The sequence below is a fragment of the Sprattus sprattus genome (genome assembly GCF_963457725.1).
Source record: "Sprattus sprattus genome assembly, chromosome: 7".
Lineage (NCBI taxonomy): Eukaryota > Metazoa > Chordata > Actinopteri > Clupeiformes > Clupeidae > Sprattus > Sprattus sprattus.
Window position 1 is genome coordinate 25,048,328 of NC_137926.1, and position 19,892 is coordinate 25,068,219.

The window sequence follows — 19,892 nt, forward strand, 5'->3', positions numbered from 1 at the left end:
CCGTGTTTTTCCACAGACTTTAGCAAAAAGATTTACAGACCTGAACAGAAAGGACAAACGCGATGAGAGACAAATAAATTAAATTTGGCTCCCGATTCAGCGCTTTAACTCAATTGCAGCTGATCTGCGTCACTGAAAGTTCTGTTTAGACTGGATCTTACCTCAGAGCGACCTCTCGTGGGCATGCACTGCACTATTTACAAGGCAATCACTTTCGATAAAGTGAATGAGGATCTCTGGGTTCTATTGTTTAAACGAGAGCAGGCTCGTTCTGATTCTGGAACTATCATAGATTTTGACATCTACGTGTGTATGAGTAGTTTCACACATAGTATGTCCAAACCATTGTGGATGCATCTAATATTGGCCTGTTCTGTTGGTATATTATAATATTTTAAACAGTCACTTCTCATCCAGTTGTTTTGTTTAAAAGACTTATTTAGATACAAAAGATACTACATTCCAAGCTGTATCGATTACTTTTACTTTGAGTCGGAGAATGTGGAGCATCTGTATCAATGGTTCGTTTCCTTATAAGGCAGGTTAGGTCACCAGATGTGGAAAGATTAACCGCGTCGTTTTTTTCTGTCAGGGGCGGGTGGTTAGGTAATAAAACAATATCACAGCCCTCAAAAGCGAGAGCAGCGTGAAGTTAGCCCAAATACCGAAATGAAACAGGAACTAGCGCTTTAAGCTAAAAGTTAGCATTTTTTCAGAATAAAGGTTTTCGGTTTTCAAGAAAGTATTAATAATAATAAAACGATCTGTTAGCTAAATTGTCGAACAATGCACACATATCACGTCTAAAGCACGTATAACAATATATATCACAAAATCTAACAGAAAAAGTGTCATATCATTAAAACAATTAAAGATTAAGTAACCTATGAGCCCAACTGAACACACCTGCTGCCTTGAAGTTGTTGGGCTGAGAAAACTACAAATTGTCTCTGCTAATATGGGGCATAGATCATTTCAGCAGAACCTCTTCTAACATATTATGAAATAAAAAGTGGGGAATTGTCGGATTTGCACCCTCCAGAACCTATAAACCGAACAGCCCATTGACCTCCATAGGCCAAACTATAATACAGCTGCTGCATTAAAGTTGTTGGGCTGAGAAAACTACAAATTGTCTCCACTAATATGGGGCATAGATGTTTTCAGCAGAACCTCTGCTAACATATTCTGAAATAAAAAGTGGGGAATTGTCGGCTTTGCACCCTCCAGAACCTATAAACCGAACAGCCTATTGACCTCCATAGGCCCAACTATAATACAGATGCTGCATTAAAGTTGTTGGGCTGAGAAATCTACAAATTGTCTCCACTAATATGGGGCATAGATGTTTTCAGCAGAACCTCTGCTAACATATTCTGAAATAAAAAGTGGGGAATTGTCGGCTTTGCACCCTCCAGAACCTATAAACCGAACAGCCTTTTGACCTCCATAGGCCCAACTATAATACAGCTACTGCATTAAAGTTGTTGGGCTGAGAAAACTACAAATTGTCTCCACTAATATGGGGCATAGATCATTTCAGCAGAACCTTTTCTAACATATTATGAAATAAAAAGTGGGGAATTGTCGGCTTTGCACCCTCCAGAACCTATAAACCGAACAGCCTTTTGACCTCCATAGGCCCAACTATAATACAGCTGCTGCATTAAAGTTGTTGGGCTGAGAAAACTACAAATTGTCTCCACTAATATGGGGCATAGATCATTTCAGCAGAACCTTTTCTAACATATTATGAAATAAAAAGTGGGGAATTGTCGGCTTTGCACCCTCCAGAACCTATAAACCGAACAGCCCATTGACCTCCATAGGCCAAACTATAATACAGCTGCTGCATTAAAGTTGTTGGGCTGAGAAAACTACAAATTGTCTCCACTAATATGGGGCATAGATGTTTTCAGAAGAACCTCTCCTAACATTTTCTGAAATAAAAAGTGGGGAATTGTCGGCTTTGCACCCTCCAGAACCTATAAACCGAACAGCCCATTGACCTCCATAGGCCAAACTATAATACAGCTGCTGCATTAAAGTTGTTGGGCTGAGAAAACTACAAATTGTCTCCACTAATATGGGGCATAGATGTTTTCAGCAGAACCTCTGCTAACATATTCTGAAATAAAAAGTGGGGAATTGTCGGCTTTGCACCCTCCAGAACCTATAAACCGAACAGCCTTTTGACCTCCATAGGCCCAACTATAATACAGCTACTGCATTAAAGTTGTTGGGCTGAGAAAACTACAAATTGTCTCCACTAATATGGGGCATAGATCATTTCAGCAGAACCTTTTCTAACATATTATGAAATAAAAAGTGGGGAATTGTCGGCTTTGCACCCTCCAGAACCTATAAACCGAACAGCCTTTTGACCTCCATAGGCCCAACTATAATACAGCTGCTGCATTAAAGTTGTTGGGCTGAGAAAACTACAAATTGTCTCCACTAATATGGGGCATAGATCATTTCAGCAGAACCTTTTCTAACATATTATGAAATAAAAAGTGGGGAATTGTCGGCTTTGCACCCTCCAGAACCTATAAACCGAACAGCCTTTTGACCTCCATAGGCCCAACTATAATACAGCTGCTGCATTAAAGTTGTTGGGCTGAGAAAACTACAAATTGTCTCCACTAATATGGGGCATAGATCATTTCAGCAGAACTTCTACTAACACATTCTGAAATAAAAATTGGGGAATTGTCGTCTTTGCAACGTCCAGAACCTATAAACCGAACGGCCTATGGACCTCCCTAGGCTCACTATGATACAGCTGCTGGATTAAAGTTGTTGGGCTGAGAAAACTACAAATTGTCTCCCCTAATATGGGGCATACATCTCTTCAGCAGAACTTCTACTAACACATTCTGAAATAAAAATTGGGGAATTGTCGTCTTTGCAACGTCCAGAACCAATAAACCACACGGCCTATTGACCTCCATTATAGCTCACTATAATACAGCTGCTGGATTAAAGTTGTTGGGCTGAGAAAACTACAAATTGTCTCCCCTAATATGGGGCATACATCTCTTCAGCAGAACTTCTACTAACACATTCTGAAATAAAAAGTGGGGAATTGTCGGCTTTGCAACGTCCAGAACCAATAAACCGAACGGCCTATGGACCTCCATAGGCTCACTATAATACAGCTGCTGGATTAAAGTTGTTGGGCTGAGAAAACTACAAATTGTCTCCCCTAATATGGGGCATACATCTCTTCAGCAGAACTTCTACTAACACATTCTGAAATAAAAATTGGGGAATTGTCGTCTTTGCAACGTCCAGAACCAATAAACCGAACGGCCTATTGACCTCCATAGGCCTACTATAATCCATAATTATCCTATATCAAAAAACCTTCTCCCCCACTTTTTTTTATTGCACCCTGTGTTCCATTTTGATAAAAGAGTCTGCCAAGTGCATAAACAACATTTTATACTTTAAAATATTTTAATAAAGCTAAATATAGGAGTCCACAATATTGCACATTCACAGACTTCACAACCAAAATAAACCAAAATGCAACAATGTTTCTTTTTTTAAAAAGTTTTTTATTTTGACAATAGTAATATTTATGATACAATCGCTATAAATAATATCTCCATTCCAAACACACACACACACACACACACACACACACACACACACACACACAAAACACCTGTGCTTATTTACAAGATATAGTATTTACAGGCTATACTTTTATACAAAAAGGAAAAATGATCAATGGATGGATGAATGGACAATGTAGAAACTGTAACAGACATATCACTAATTAATGTCAAAAGCTAGATGTGGATTCCCATATCATAACAAATTACATTACGCATTTGCACTGACTTTCCACTGATATGATTAATACTTTTTAGAATCTTTTTGGCAAACAGACAAACATACAACCCACAACTGCTCCCGTCTGTCTGGTTGATGAAATAACTGCACTCTTTGACATTATTAATAATGCATCTAACATTTATCGGACTCCCAGTCATTGCTATGTACTGACAGACTAGATAACGTTGGAGGGAACTAATATGTTCTTCAATTGTTTTATTTTCTGAATATGAGGAGTCCATAATGTCCATGTGCACATACATGCTCTCATTTACCTGCACTGCCTTAGACATGTACATTGCTACACATATCCAATGTGTACCACTTACATTAATTGGCACAACAATTGTATCTAACTTCCACCAGTTACTTTTGTGTGGTGGTGTTGGGGGCATCCAGTCATAATTACTGAAATATAAACTATTAAGACTCTGTGTTACTAACGTTGCTGGTACACCCCGAACTTTTGAACTTACAACCTCCTTTACTAATGTATCTATGTAACTATCAATAACAGTGTCGTTTAGCCAACCAGAGCAATCTGTTAAAGACCTTTTGTCTTCTTCCCCCAAATTACACAAAGATCTGTGGTCAGTTGAAGATACAAGTGTACTACAACTCACGACCTTGCACGTATCTGAGCATGTGTGCTTCTCTGTGCATACCTCCAGAGCCATCACACTTTCTTCAGAATTTCTATCTAACACTGCCAAAACTGCTGTACTAGTTCCTATCAATTTAACAAGTTCCTCCCAGGATATATGACGAGAGCCCACTCCTATGTACCACCCCCCAATGTGACTATCCTTTCTAATTAACATTAAATATGGAATCATGTCAAAACAAAGTAACATTCCACAGAGTTTATAGATGTATCTTTTAAAAATTGTGGAAACTGACAGACTGTCCTCCAAAGAATTGCCTGGACACTCAATCCCTACAAGTAAACTCTCGGGTAAATGGCAGGGGAAAACCTTCTCACTAAGCCCATTGCCACATACACATTTAAGTTCTTCACCGACCGTTGCACCACGTTGCATGTCTTTAAAATCTACAGTAGTTCTTACTACTAGTACTGAGCTGTTTTTTAACCTAGCTCCTTGTCCATTTTTACACTGAGAACAATGAAACGCATGTATATTTTGCACACTAAAAGCATTTCTAAGAAGGTTTTTGGCTTTGAATGTATCTTCAACTAATTGTTCAATAGCCAAAATGCTTTCTTCAAAATGTAATGGTGCGCTACACTCTACCTCAGCCTCAGTATTCCAATCTGTCAGAGCAGTAAGTGTTTCAGTCAGAGCAGTTGACTGAGTAATTTGGCTTGCTCTTTCCAAATCTGCTTTTGATCTGTGGTACGACGCACAAGAAGAAATTAATAACTTTACCTGAGAGAATACAGCTAAGGTGGAATTTGATTTGTCAGTTACACAATTTAGTGGTGTATGCCCATGTTTCTCAAAAATGTACACCACTCCATTGTTTTCTAAAAGTTTATGACCTGCATTTCTAGTTATGCGCGTATCATTTGCCCTCGTACAACTATTACCATTAAACAACATAGCCCAATAATGGCCATGCTCAATCGAGCCCCGATGGCAGATTACTGACTTTCTCTTATATTCAACGGACCTACTATCACTAACTTTTACAATTAAGCTTTCCCCACATGAAATAGAATTTCTCAAGACTTTCTTCACCTGAGCCCTCTGGAGAGCTACAACTAAGACGTCTGGTGTTCTCTCAGGCATGACACCTGTGTTTCTGCACACACTGCAAAGCTTGAAATTCGATTCGATTTTGGTCCACTCCTCTTTGCAGATCCTCTCCAAATCTTTAAGGTTCCATAGTCATCCATAGTCCCCTTGATGCGGTGGAGGCGTCCTGTACCCTTGGCAGAGATACAGCCCCAAAGCATAATGTTTCCACCTCCATGCTTAATGGTGGGTATGATGTACTCTTGGGGTCATATTCAGCATTCCCCCCCTGTCAAACACGGCAAGTCGAGTTGATGCCAAAGAGTTTGATTTTGGTATCATCTGACCACATTCTGTCTCCCAATCCTCCTTAGAATCATTCAAGTGTGCAATGGTAAACTGTAGATGGCCCTGTACATGCGCTTCCTTGAGCAGGGGGACCTTGCGAGTGCTGCAGTACTTCAAAAAATTACAGCGTGGTGTGTTGCCAATGGTTTTCTTGGTGACTGGTCCTAGCTGCCTTGAGATCATTCACAAGCTCCCCCTGTGTAGTTCTGGGGTTATTCTGCACCTTTCGAATGATCACTGATACCGCACGTGGGGATATCTTGCATGACCAGTTGAGATCAGGTGTACCTTGTTAGACCTAATTAGGACTAATCTGTGTGCTTCTTGGGCACATAACTGGTCATTGTGAGCCAAAATTCTTGCTGTTTGCTAGGGTGTTCAAATACTTATTTTTTGCATCAAATACAAATAAAGTCATAAATGTTATAAAATGCAGTTTTCTGATTTTTGTTTGTTGATATTCTGCTTCTCACTGTTAAAATACATCTACCAATACAATTCTAGATCACACATTGCAAGTGGCCAAACTTGTGAAATCGGTAGGGGTTCAAATACTTATTTTCCCCACTGTAAATGCCACTTTTGCCTCATGGTTTTTAGTTAGATTAAATATACAAAAATCTCAGGCATGGCAAACTACCTACCAGAGTAAAAAAAAAGCCCTTGGGTTGGAAGTGTTAATGACCCTAAGTTAATGACCCTGAGTAAAGTTAATGAGCCTAAGAATAGCAGATTGCAGATTGATTCACACTTGTTTAAAGAGAGTTAATGTGCTAATGAGTTTGTGACATGTTGTGTGTGAAATGGTGAGAAATAATTAGTCTGTATGAGGGTGAGGAATGTTGTTGAATTACAAGTTAAAGGCACCCAGTGCAACTTTCGAGGCTTAAAAATAAACATTCAATTTCTAGTCTTTTTTACACGTAGGCCTAGTAAGTTTCAATAACTCTATCAGTTGTCACCACACAACGACGTCTCATCTTTGCTCCTTGAATGTCGATATGTAATGGTATGGAGTTATTGAAACTTACTACGTGTAGAAATTGAATGTTTATTTTTCATTGAATGTTTACATAAAGTTGCACTGGGTGCCTTTAATGTCTGAAAGATCATCATTAATGGTAGGCCCCATAGGTTTCAGCACCATGGATAGGGTCGATCACGGGAACACGGCACGGGAACACACCTAGGTTAATAAGATACGATTTCAAAAGTCAAAATAATTCAGCAAATAGGCTAATACTAATATACAGTTTGCTCTGAGGTCGGAAATTCATGTGGCCTTTTCGGATTTCTTGAACGCCTGATTATGTAACGCCTGGCCCATATCCAGTAGCCTATAACAGCGACGAAAATAAGACAGTGTGGAAACGTTCATTCTGTGATTTATAGCCTATGTGTATGGACATATGTGGACGTGTAAGGCCGAAAATATGACTCTGATGATATGTTCTGTTTTTTGTGTATGGACGTTCGCGAATAGAAAATATGACTCGGTGTGCACAAGTTTGTTCTGTTGTTTGTGTATGGACGTTCGCGAATATCAATGCCATCAATGCCAGCAATAAGATAAAAAAAACAGTCATAAAACAGTCCGCAACATAAGATACAACACAAAACAGTCCGCAACATAAGATACAACACAAACATTAAACAGTCCGTTAGTACGCTGAACAGTCCACAACATAACAGTCATACGTTGGACAACTAATTTGATGACCATTCACCCGTTTTTCGCTGGAAATATCCCGTAACCCGGAAGTACGCAATTCTTATTTGGGCGTCTTTGGGCCAACTTCACACTGCTAAAAGCGAGAATGCTCACCACTCACTCAGAGTCGCGAAGCAGGGAGTGAACAGGCAACTTCCTCCCGCAGCAGCGTGCGATCCTCTCGCTACATGCGTTTTGTGTTTACCTGCACGAAGTTTCGGAGCCGAAGCCTCATATTAAGTAATTAAGATGACTACTACGATGTACGCATACCCTGTGTTTCCCCTCATGCCAGGTGAGTTCTTACGGGATCAAAGGGGTTTTCTTGTTTCTTTAGGTTGCAGTGACTCCCCCCCTTTTTCCAAACCGTGCCTGTATGTTCTGTACATTGCGTGCCTGATAAAAGTCTGTTCTGACGATGGACTGTAACTCTGTTTTTGACGAAAGGCTATTCATTAGGTGAGTCTGCTAAAGGGCTGCAGATGCACGGTGCTAAAGATGACATTGTAGACAAAATATAACGTGTTTGTCCTCTTGGCGCTGCTCCCTTGCTTTATATCCCTTAACTCACGTGCGGATAATTCAGTAACACTTCCCTCAAATTTAATTAAGTAAAAGAACTGCTAACATCTTTATCCACGTGTGCGTAGAACTCTGATGTATAGGGACATCTGAACATAAACTCATGGTTTATTTCAGACTGGTGGAAAACGTAAATTGCTATGTGAAAGGACAATAAATGATCATTTTCCCTGTCTCACAAAAACCTGGTTGCAAGACGAATGTTATCAGAAGCAGAGGCTGAAAAGTGAGCCGGTGCTGGTTGTTTTGGCTAGAGTGGGCATCATTTGAGCTTCATGCTGGTTGTTATGTCCCACTGTTGTGTTGATGTTCTCACACTCTCAAACCATAAAACCTGGTATCAGGTGTCACACGCAATGCAACTCATGTCATGATTCATGATTATCATATGTCTGTTTTTTATTTTTATTAGCCTACTTTTTCCTTTAATTTGTCTGACGTGTATGTCCACTTATATATATATATATATATATATATATATATATATATATATATATAGTGAAGTGATAGCTTCAGGTTCCTTTACGAACTCTGTAATAATTAACTGGGTGGCCTGCTGACCTGTGGCTAACTGTGGCTAACCTCTCTATGACCACAGATCACTGCCTGGACCAGGGGGAGCTGAGAGAGGGACTGCCCAGGGTGCGTAGCATCATCATGGCCCAGCCGGACTACATGGACGGGGACTGCGATGAGCTCATCAAACCCAAAAAACTCATAAACCCAGTCAAGAATTCCAGGAACCACCAGGACCTGCACAGAGAGCTGCTCATGAACCAGAAGAGGTGTGGTACCTGTCTGTCTGTCTGTTTGTCTGTGTCTGTCTGTAACTGTCTGGCTGTCTGTCTGTCTGTAACTGTCTGGCTGTCTGTCTGTCTCCGTGTTAAATTAGCTCTGCCAGTGTAGATGTGTACAAAAGTTGTTGAGGGAACTTTTAAAAATCTTTTTTTGTTTTGATTTTCTGCTTTGCCCTACATTGGCCCTTAAGTTATACTCTTTCACCATATTCAATCCTACCTCTCTCTCTTTGTGTCTGTCATACTACATCTTTCCATCATGAACTTCATTTACTTTATTGCCACCTCCAACCTGTTTTAGCCTGCCTTTTCATCACTCACTACACTACGCACACACACTCACACACAGAAACGCACGCACGCACGCACGCACAAACACACACACACACACACACACACACACACACACACACACACACACACACACACACACACACACACACTTTCACAGTGGAAGAGTGTGTGTAATCTGATCTAGGTCCTCTTTATTTACTGTGGAAGTGTATACTCAGTTTATTTAAAGCTGGATGGAGGGTAGGTCCCAGCTAGGTCATTCAAACAGTGCTGAAATACATAATTATAACCGCATTGTACATCATATGGCTTATTGCACTCCATTCCCTCTCTCCTCCCTTCCAATACATTACCTTGATGGGATGCTTCAGTGAACTTCACTTCAAATCTGATGATGCAACCCTTATGACACAACACCGGATTTGTTTTCATTTTTTGCGCGTGTCTCCGAAGCATTATGGTGAAGTGCAGACACGTGTAGGCTTAATTTCATAGAGTTCAAAAATATTAAGCTTAATGTTGTTGATGGACTGTTGGCATGTTATTGCTTAGTGTTGTGTAACTCAAAGGTACATAATATTCTTCTTCGTAAATGGTGCATCATTGACCACTTTACACTAAAACACCATAAATGCTTGAAAGACCAGGCAATACAAGAGATACATATATTGCTACCACTCCTAATGTTAAAGGTTTGTTTACATCATGTGGCTTATAGAAGAAAGGAGCGTGTTGACAAACAAACCAGTCTCAGGAGATCTTTTCAGTTCTTTGATTTCGATGACAAGTGATAACCAGGGAACTGAGCTCACACACACACGCACAAACACACACCCCCCTTCAGATTCTGACTCACTCACACATGTACCAGAACAGTTACGTAAAACAACTGTGATCGCCCACTCTGGTCCTAGCGCTCCTCCTGTTCTCTGAGTGGGCGAGCTGAAGGAGCAGCAGGCTCTTGTTGCTGACTGACCTGGAGTCAGTCTGCTGGCAGAGGGGAGGCGAGCAGGGAGGTTTAAAGCTGGTCTCAGGTTTTCATCCTGTCAGGGTTTTAAGAAAACAAGAGATTTTCATCACAGTTGTCGGGTGCTGTCTAGACATGAAGGATGTGATGTCTATTGTGCGTGTGTGTGTTTTGAGAAAGTGAGGGAATGTTTCCGCAGTCTGGTAAGGATTAGATGATGCTGAGCTCTGTAGTGATGCTGAGCTTTGAGATGCAGAAGAGAGAGCTGCGTCACAGGGATTACAGCATCCCCCCCTCCCTTTCTCTCTCTCTCTTTCTTTAGCTCTCTCGCCCTCACTCACACTGTCCTTGACAGCATAGCAACCTCGCTTGCCCATCATCATTCTTTGTCTTCATCCCCTGCCTGTTTACCCTCTGTCTATTTTCTCTCTCTCTCTTTCTTTCTCTCTTTCTGTCCATCTCTCTTTCACTGTCCATCTCTCTCTTTCAAAACCCTCCCTCTCTCTTGCTTCTCTTTCGCTCTCTCTCTCCCACATCCATCACACGTGGAGGAGTAGTGTACATCAAAGTGTTTATGAAACCACATGTACAGGGAGGACGTACAGATGAGAAGTCAGACTAATGGAGGTCAGACTATATATAGTGAGGTGCATTGCATAACTTATTAGATAGTGCTTTGGGTCGGGGGCAGGGGTGGGCCAACTGATGCTGTAAGAGTGCAGAAGAGGACTAGACCAGTCTTTTCACAGCAATCCGTACTTCAGCTGTTCTTTTGGCCTCTCTTGACAAACATTCTGACCGGAGACTTAAGCCAGAGTCCAAGATCGTCTGAGGATTCTTCCCATTCTTCCCTCTTCTCTGAAACATCAGAAGTTACGTAATAAAAAAAAAGGACTGGCTGTAATGCGCTTTTTTTCTTTTTTGCTTAATTCACCAGAACTTTCTGAAGCTTCACTCTATGCGGTGCAGTCATGCTTTGGGGCAGGGGAGCGCACACACACACACACACACACACACACACACACACACACACACACACACACACTGAGCAGCTTTCAGGCTCTGCCCATGAGACGATATTTGATTACGCTCTGGAGATTAAGCAGAGTGTGAGCAGTGATGGAATGTAGACGCCAGAAAGAAAACTTGATCCATCCACGTAGGGGAGGATTACCTTAACTGTCCAGATCACTTGTAGACACTTCAAGTCTAAACACTGCTTTCTTTACTACATTAGTGTTATTCTAAAAATAATCACCCCTAGTACACTGTAAATGTATTTGGACGTGCTTATTTTGTATGCATGCCTCAGTCTAGACCCCTCCATTTTCATTTGTCCTACTTACTTGACGTTAGTTGTATTTTACCTCAGTGAGAGCGCAATTATTTGCAACTAAAGAATCCCTCGGTGCCCTGAACAGTGTGGTTCAGGCTCTGGTGGGAACAGTGTTGGTTAGAGGGGGCCTAAGAGGAGAAGCCTGCAGTAATCCATCGTTATCACATCGCGCTAAAGTCATGTTTGGCAGACCTAGTTGTCATACACTAGCCCTTTAATCAGTAACCCAGCATTCCTCATACCGTGTGAAGGTGAGGCTGTGACATTGTCTAGAAGACGAGGAATGCATTGTATGGGTCATAAAATTGGTATGGGTGATAAAATTACTGACTTATTAATGGCTTACTTGTTTTGATGTGTCAGCCACGCCCTGCCAAAATGAGACACTGATAATACGTTCAGTTTGACCATTAGCATAACTCTGCAAACCACGATGAGAATAATTTGTGCTTGTTGTAGAATACTTCTATTTTCATTCACATTTCGTCACATTTGGTGTGCCCAAATATCAGATCACAGAGACCAAACTCAAGATCCTATCTTTCCCCCATAACCTTCATACACCAGACTACGTTTTAGCCAGCTATATGCTGACTATGAACATGAGTAGACCCACTCTTGATGGGCACATTCTGAGAACTCTGAGCACATTCTGAGAACTCTGAGCACATTCCGAGAACTTACTTATGTTAACATTTGTAATGAATACTTTTTTTAACAAGTGCTCTTCCTTTCATTGTGATCAGTGGACAGCTTGTGTATTCTGTGTTCCTCACATCTTGCGCATGACGCACACTAGGAACTGATTCAGAGGGCTCGGTGGGTGTGAGTGCATTCCTGGCTCTCGCTCTCTCTCTCTTCTGTGAGTTATGATCACATTGTTCTCCTCTGCTTGGCCGAGCGTGAGCAGGGGGGACAGCGTGTGCTGGCGGTGCTTGTGTTGTCGGGGGGGTTGTGTTCCGAGCAGGCGCAGCAGCAGCAGTGCATGGTTGCATAACAGCACATCCCCGCCCAGCGAGCCCAGTCTGGCCTAGCACGGCAGCAACATCTGTTTTTAGCCTGCGCCTGCATATTTATCTTGACTCTGCTGATTTAATTTCGCAGAGAGCGCTAATGGGTTGGTGTGGGGTGTGTGTGTGTTTTGGGATGGGGTGGGGGGCTGTAGAGATAGAGAAGAGGTGATGTAATACAAAAGATAGGGATCGAAAAAATTGAGAGAATGTATTGAAGATTCCTTTTTTCACAAAGTCGCTCAAGCTTTTGTAGAAACATTTTTTAAAGCAACCCCTAAAAAACAGTATGGTCAGAAATGCTTGCTGTGAACATTTTGTGGAGCAATGCTTGAAATTTGTTTAGTGACGTACTCTCAGACTCCTCAGGAAAACCATTGCCTGTAAGTGACACTGAGGACAAGACTCACTGAGGGGCAAGGGCTGTTCTCGGTGGTACAGTTAGTCCTTTAGGGCTTCACTCTGGCCTCTCACCAGCCTCATCCCTGGAACACTCTTTCACAGGCAGATTACACAAAGTGGGGCCAGCGCAGTTTGACATGGAAGGTTATCAAAAGTTTATGTTATACAACTCGCAATCAAATAAAATGGAACGAAGGAGTGATTATGCACATATTCATTGCCACCCAAACACCACAACCCCCCCCCCCCCCACACACACACACACACACACACACACACACACACACACACACACACTATATCCATGTGTGTCTGTTTTTGAGTCCCATGACGGTATTCCATCTGCATTGGTCAATAATCCAGTCTAAATCACTGGGTTACCATGGCATTGTTGTGGTTGCCATGGAGACCGGATAGCAGGCGCATTGGCAAACAGAACATTTTGTCCCTGGTTGGGATACGCATATGTGCACTGATGATGAGCTGGTATCAGTGACTTGCATCTGTGAGTGTGTGTGAGTGTCTCGGCGCATGTGCAAACCCTCTCTGCCTTTCAGTTGGTTTCATAAAGTCTGACTCAGCTTTTGAAATTGGATGATGCCAATGCAATTCATGCTCTCTCTGAATTCCCAGCCATGACTTGCACTCACAGCTCACTGGCTTGACAAATTCCATGATTAGTTGTATCACTTTGTGGTGTATTTGTCAAGTTACTAATACATGATGATATTGTAACTAGAAAATTGTTCATTTTAATCATTGAAGTTTATGCAAGTAGCATACCTGCATACATCATTACCAGTTGGTGTCATATCAGTACCATAGCCATTTATTGGTTGGTGTTTGCATACGATTTAGTGACCCAGATGCTGATTGGCTGTTCTGTTCCCCTTGCAGGGGCTTGGCACCTATGAATAAGCCTGAACTGCAGAAGGTGATGGAGAAGCGGAAGCGGGACCAGGTGTTGAAGGCCCAGAAGGAGGAGCAGGAGGCCCACAAGAAGAGATCGGACCTGGAGATCGAGCTCATGAAAAGACAGCAGAAACTCGAACAGGTAAACTCATCTCAACTCAACTCAGTTCAACTCAACCTCAGGCTGTAGACTAATGCAAACACAGACTCTCTCGGACGAGGGGCTCGACGGTGGAATAGTTGCTGACTTGTTGTGCATACAGATGTGTCGTTAATGAGTGTTAGAGGTGTTTCGGTTGAAGGCCTGTGCCTTATGAATAATTTTTCAGCTTTGGTAATCACCTTTGCCTGTTTTTGTAGCTGGACCTGGATCAACAGAAGGATGAGGAGGAGCAGGAAAACACACCTGAGTTTGTGAAAATGAAGAGCAACCTGAGGAGAACCAAGCAGGAGGTGGACGAGCAGGAACGCACCACTTAAGGACATGGACTGGGAAGCAACTTGAGAGAAGTCCTACGGCACATGTCGGCATGGCAACTGGACTGCAGTCTGGGGGGATATCCTGGTGTTCCTTACCCTGTGTCCCCGTGAAACCAGTGACTCTAGATAAAAGATTCCTCCTGCAGAAGGGTTTAACCAGTATTTACTTCACCTCTCACGAAACACTGGCTGCAGAAGGAGGGCCAACTACACACACACACACAAATGTTCAGACACACACATATACATACACGTTCATATACAGACACACTCACAGAGGATAACCACAGAAACAAACATGCTCCCCTGTCTGAACACACACACACACACACACACGCACACGCACACACACACACACACACACACACACACACACTGTCACAGACATGCAGGCGTACCTGTCACAGGCTGACTGGCTTTAGTGGACATGTACAGCGGGACAGATTTATTTTCTCTTCCCTGTTTATCTTAAGTTTTGGAATGCCACTGAGAAGCTTCATTTTTTATTTTCAACCATGGAGAATTGAAAAGTGGACACTGGATGGACTTTTGAAGCTGCATTTGGCCAAAATATTGTGCTTTTATTTATGTTCTGTATTGTTATGGCTTGAGTCAAAGAGACCACTCCTATTTTCAGTTTCTTTAGTTTTTTTTCAACTGATGACTTCTTCTACACATTTTGTGACAGACTGTTCAAAGCTTAGCCGTGTGGTACACCCACTCTATTGTATTTTTTTAAATATTGTGTACTTCCTTAGCTAAAACTCTTTCAAGCAATATTAGATTTTGGCGTGTGTGTGCGCGTGTATATTTTTTTCTTTATACATATATATTTGTTGTTGTTTTTTTATGAATGAACAAAAATATCTTTTAGTTGTATGTGCTATAGGTCACAGAGGTAGACTTTTTTCTCTACCTGGCCTTTTCTTTTCCTGTGATTGAGCTTTGGATATTTGGGGGAAACAACCTGTGCTAAGTATTCAAGGGACACTAGCTCTAGGCACTTGTTTAACCTAAACCCAGCTACGTTATGTACACTTTTCTTTTAATAAATGTTATTTTACCATGTTAACATATGAACACCTGAGTTCCTTATGTGTGGTTTGTGAGATTTTGATAATGGCCATGTGTGTGTGTGTGTGTGTGTGTGTGTGTGTGTGTGTGTGTCTTCCCCAAAGCATGACCACAACGTTTATGTCATCTAAACAGAAAAAATACTCAACAGACATACAGTACAGTACATGATGATGGGCATTCACCAAATCTAACTCTAATCTGCCTAACCTAACCCTAATCTGTGTGCCCATCGAAGTAGGCCATGATGTAACAACGAAACAGTTGGATGTTCTTGTTTTACAAACGTTTCTCCTTGAATGAATGTCGCTGGGAAAGTATAGTAGTGAAACAACATAAAAGGAGAGTGAGTGGGTCTATAAAAAGGCTGTGGACCAGGAAGGGATCAGGATCTCTATGCTTTATCAGTCTAAAATGAATCAAACGTGTTTTCATTCTCTGCACTGATATGCATTCAGTGTGCAGCAGACTTCATGTTTCATCTGTTACAGTTAAGATCATTCTGTAAATTGTTTACATTTCAAAATGGATGGACATTTAGACGCCTACTGGTCGAGGCCATGAGCTGTGCCACTTAATGCATACAGAACCATGGTAGTGCTGTTCAGACCTGAGATATGAGGGATGTTATTGCCACCCTCTTCCGGAGTTACCCATTTGCTGGAGGCCATGTTGAATTTACAGACAACATAATATCTTCAACAAGTGTATTATTTTTTTTCCAACAGGCTGAGCATGTCAACATGTGGTATGGAGGTATTCAAAACTAAAGCGGATATTTTATTCAATTATACATTTGGCTCACAATTCTAGTGTAGTGTAGTGCAATAATAAAGATATGAAGATGAAATGTGTTTGTGTTTGTGTGGTTAAATACTTTATTTGAAATACATAAATATGTCAAATCTTTGGTTGTCACTGAACTTGACCTGTCTCAAAACTACAGTGTAAGGCAGGCATGAAAACAAACTTGTAGTTGTACTTTGTTGTTATACTGCATTGACACTTTGTTGTAGTCAGGGTGAGCTGCAGGCCATGCATGGAACATTATATTTGTTCAGCTTCATACCTTTCCAGGCACAGGATTTATCTAAACGTGTGTCACAACCTCTCAAAGATTCAAGGTTCCTTTGGCACAATATTCATACATCCTTGTTCCTCACACTACACTAACCTCAAACTCATTTTGTTGTACACCTTAAGATGACAGTTGAGGACAAAAAGCACAAAAGAAAAGCTGTAGTAATTAGAATTTTTACAGATCAGTGTCAGGCTATGCACAACAGCCTTTCCTTTAGCAGGTTCATGATTAGTTTCTGTTTATGTGTCTTTTTGTCTCATTTGACTGGTTTGATAACTAAATCTACACATAATGAGTGTATACTGTATGGTTATAACTGTTTTTCATACTACTTTTTATCAAAAACAAACAAACTCTTTCCTAGATCACCATTTAGGTTATTAAAGCCCATGATTACAATATGTAACTCTGTCTGCACGCAGTGGATATTACAAACGAGTAAGGCCTTGGAGAAGGTCTTTAATTTAATGTTACTGACACTGCATTAGCTTCTTCTCTGATTACCAATATGCTAGTATGAATTAGGTCACACAGCTACATGTGGCAAACGTAGGTAATACACTCAAATAATAACAAAAAGCAGTTTGCTACATTTACCATTAAATGCATAGTTACCACGTCTGTTTTATCAGTGTAGCTGCATTTCTACAGAAACATTCCGTGGCATGATCTTCAGAGGGCAGAGCTGGCAGTAATTGCTGAAGTATGGAAATATTCTCTCCGTGAAGTTGTGGTTGAATGTGTGCAAAGGTGTGTTACCAATAGGGTCAGAGAACAACACTGACCCCTTGTCCCAGTCCAGCTGCACTCGTATCCTCTGAAGTTTGGGGCTTATTGTGATCGGAGTCGGAGGGTCCATGGAGGAACTCGCCCCGTATTCACCATTGTAGTAGCCCACGCCCCACACGCCGCTCTTGAACAAGGTCTCGCCCTTCCGCTCCACAGATTCGTTGGTCACTCCCAGGGCCCAGAGCGTGCTGTCCCCCACCTCCACGTCCCAGCAGTGCCTCCCTGAGGTGAAGCCCTCAGAGCCTAGCACAAACTCCCAGTAGTCAAATCTCTCTAGGTTATCAGGAAGCTGCTGACCTTTGTCCTTGTAGTAGATATTGGTCAGATCATCAGAGAGGAAGATGCATGGATTTGCTGTGTTTGGGTCTAGAATCACAGGATCTGAAACCACAGATAAAGTGAAGAAATGCAAAACATGCAGAAATGCAGAGAGAAGATGCACTGCTAACAGGTACCTTATCTCCTTATCTACCTCTTACTCTGCAATTCTGCCGTCTCAGCCAATTCTTGAAATATCAAATAATAATAAAACACAAGCTCAAGATATGTTCTGACACATTCAGTCCTACAGTTGGTTGCTACTCACTGTATTGAACAATGTCTTGCATCTTCTCCCAGATTCGAAACCTCAGGTTACCAAGATACTTTGCCACGTTGACCAGTGCTCCTGGAACTGGCTCTGGGTCCGGGAGTGTGCTCTGGGCTCTGGAATGACACCTTTGGGTTAGACCTGGCAATGGTTTGGCTTCAGTACCATGATGACAAAAGTCGAGATACTCACTTCTTTGCTATGCCACTGTAGTTCTGCAAAACAATTGATGAGAGGCAATGTTAAAAATTTAAATATTACTAAATGACTCAAGGACCAGGTATTTAAAAAATATATTTTGCAGGTGCAATACATTAAAATTTAAACAAATAGTAAATAATGAAATACTTCCAAAAGGTAAACATAAAAGCTGTCTTTTACCTTTAAGAATGTGATATCTTCCCCATCTATTTCTTTTTCAATGGCTTTAATTGTGTCAAATAGACTCCGTATTTCTTTGCTTATCTCCTCAGTCCTTTTCTTCATCATCTGACTTTTAAGCTCTTCCTCCTCCTTCAGCACAGACATTCTGGCAGACTCTTCATCTCGTAAAAACTGATGAAGACTCTCAAACTCCTCCTTCATTTTCCTTTCTGTGTGTTTGGCCTGGCACTTAAGGGAAACATGGGGGGGGGGGGGGGGGGGGGGGGCGGGATGACTTAGAATATGGAAGAAAAACTGCAATGCAACTAAACACCCTTTTTAAGTAACTTTCCTTTGTCTCACCTTTATGTGTCTTGCTGTTTGGTCAAACACCAGTTTAGCTTCTCTGTAGGTCTTTAGCTTCTCCTCTAAGGGCTTAAGTTTTTGCTTGAGCTCCTCCTAAGAAGACATTCAGTATTTATTTCTATCTGATCATATCAGTCCATCTCTTTGCTTATAGGTAAACAGAAACACAAAGTCACTTTGCCTCAGTTTCAGTCACCACAACTGCCCAAGAATCAACAATAAACAATGAAGCATGAAGGTCAGTAGTTAAGACATGTGGGTTAAAACATTAATTCAATTCTAAACAATTCAGTTAAATAAATTCAAAGATAAGCTCTGGAGAAAGATTATTTCACCTTGAGATCCAGAACTGCTTCATCAATAGGCTGAAAGGCATGATTGCTGTGTCTCCTTGAGTCCCGGCACACCACACACACGGGCTGCTTGTCCTCCAGGCAGAAGAGTTTGAGTTTCTCGCTGTGTATACTGCACAGTATTTCCGACTCACCTGAAGACTTTCCACATGCTGTCTTCACCTCCAGTGCAAACTTATAGGGAGATTCAAGCTTCGAGTGCCCTGTCGAAGCTCTTCGACCCCTCTCCTGTAAGAGGGCCTCACATACGTTCCTCAAGACAAGGTTAGTGGCCGGCGCAGTCCTGGAGGCTCTCCTCCTGCACACGGGACATTCACAAATGCCTTTCTGTTTCCAGAACTGCTGCAAACAGACTCTACAAAAGCTGTGGCTGCACAGAAGTATAACAGGGTCCCTGTAGATGTCACAGCACACAGGACAGGAGAAATCCTCCTCTGAGAGAGAAGCTCTGGAGGCCATATCCACCCAAAAAGCATGAATCCCTTCTCTGATGTTGTTTTAAGTCTCAGTCTAAATTCTCAGTCTATGTCTTTGTCTTTTCTGGCTATATAGGTCCGTGACATACAGAGTTGGTTGACAGGTTTATTCCAAGTGTTTATCCAAAACACAGGTGAGGTGGAGTCTCAAGGCATTGGTTACGTGGACCACTAGCCTGAGTTTTTTTGACATTTACAAAATAACAAACAGAGCTGTTTTATAAACTTAAGTTTGTTTCACAAAACTTTTGGCCAATACAGTTATTTTATGCGCATTCGTGTGTCAGTAGGAAATATCATATTTTCCATTTTCAAACAATAGTGAAGTTTTACAGTGAGACATTTATATGCTTATAAAGAAAGTGTTGTGTTCTCAGAAATGCTTGAAATAACATACCTGCCCAAGTAAGCTACCATAA

The 19,892-nt window shown here is 41.5% G+C and overlaps 2 protein-coding genes across 3 annotated transcripts in view; one reads left to right on the forward strand and one right to left on the reverse strand.

The window, feature by feature from the left end:
* fam107b (family with sequence similarity 107 member B) overlaps nucleotides 1-15,412 on the forward strand; it is a 31,581-nt gene extending 16,169 nt beyond the window's left edge. Inside the window, exons 1-4 of one of the 2 annotated variants that reach the window (XM_080842719.1) lie at nucleotides 7,760-7,897; nucleotides 8,783-8,969; nucleotides 13,888-14,044; nucleotides 14,263-15,412. In XM_080842719.1, coding sequence (XP_080698845.1) covers nucleotides 7,852-7,897; nucleotides 8,783-8,969; nucleotides 13,888-14,044; nucleotides 14,263-14,382 — 510 coding nt within the window. In that variant the 5' untranslated portion in view covers nucleotides 7,760-7,851 and the 3' untranslated portion in view covers nucleotides 14,383-15,412. Of the gene's footprint in view, nucleotides 1-7,759; nucleotides 7,898-8,782; nucleotides 8,970-13,887; nucleotides 14,045-14,262 lie in introns of those variants that run through there. The other variant, XM_080842720.1, reaches the window with a different exon arrangement.
* A 1,753-nt stretch (nucleotides 15,413-17,165) lies between these two features.
* Nucleotides 17,166-19,456, reverse strand: LOC308367775 (zinc-binding protein A33-like; the record flags this gene model as incomplete). The annotated part of the gene is made up of 4 exons (XM_080841765.1): nucleotides 17,166-17,707; nucleotides 17,913-18,024; nucleotides 18,297-18,527; nucleotides 18,980-19,456. The coding sequence occupies 4 exons, from the start codon at nucleotides 19,454-19,456 to the stop codon at nucleotides 17,166-17,168; spliced, it is 1,362 nt and encodes a 453-aa protein (XP_080697891.1).
* Between the last annotated feature and the right edge of the window lie 436 nt (nucleotides 19,457-19,892).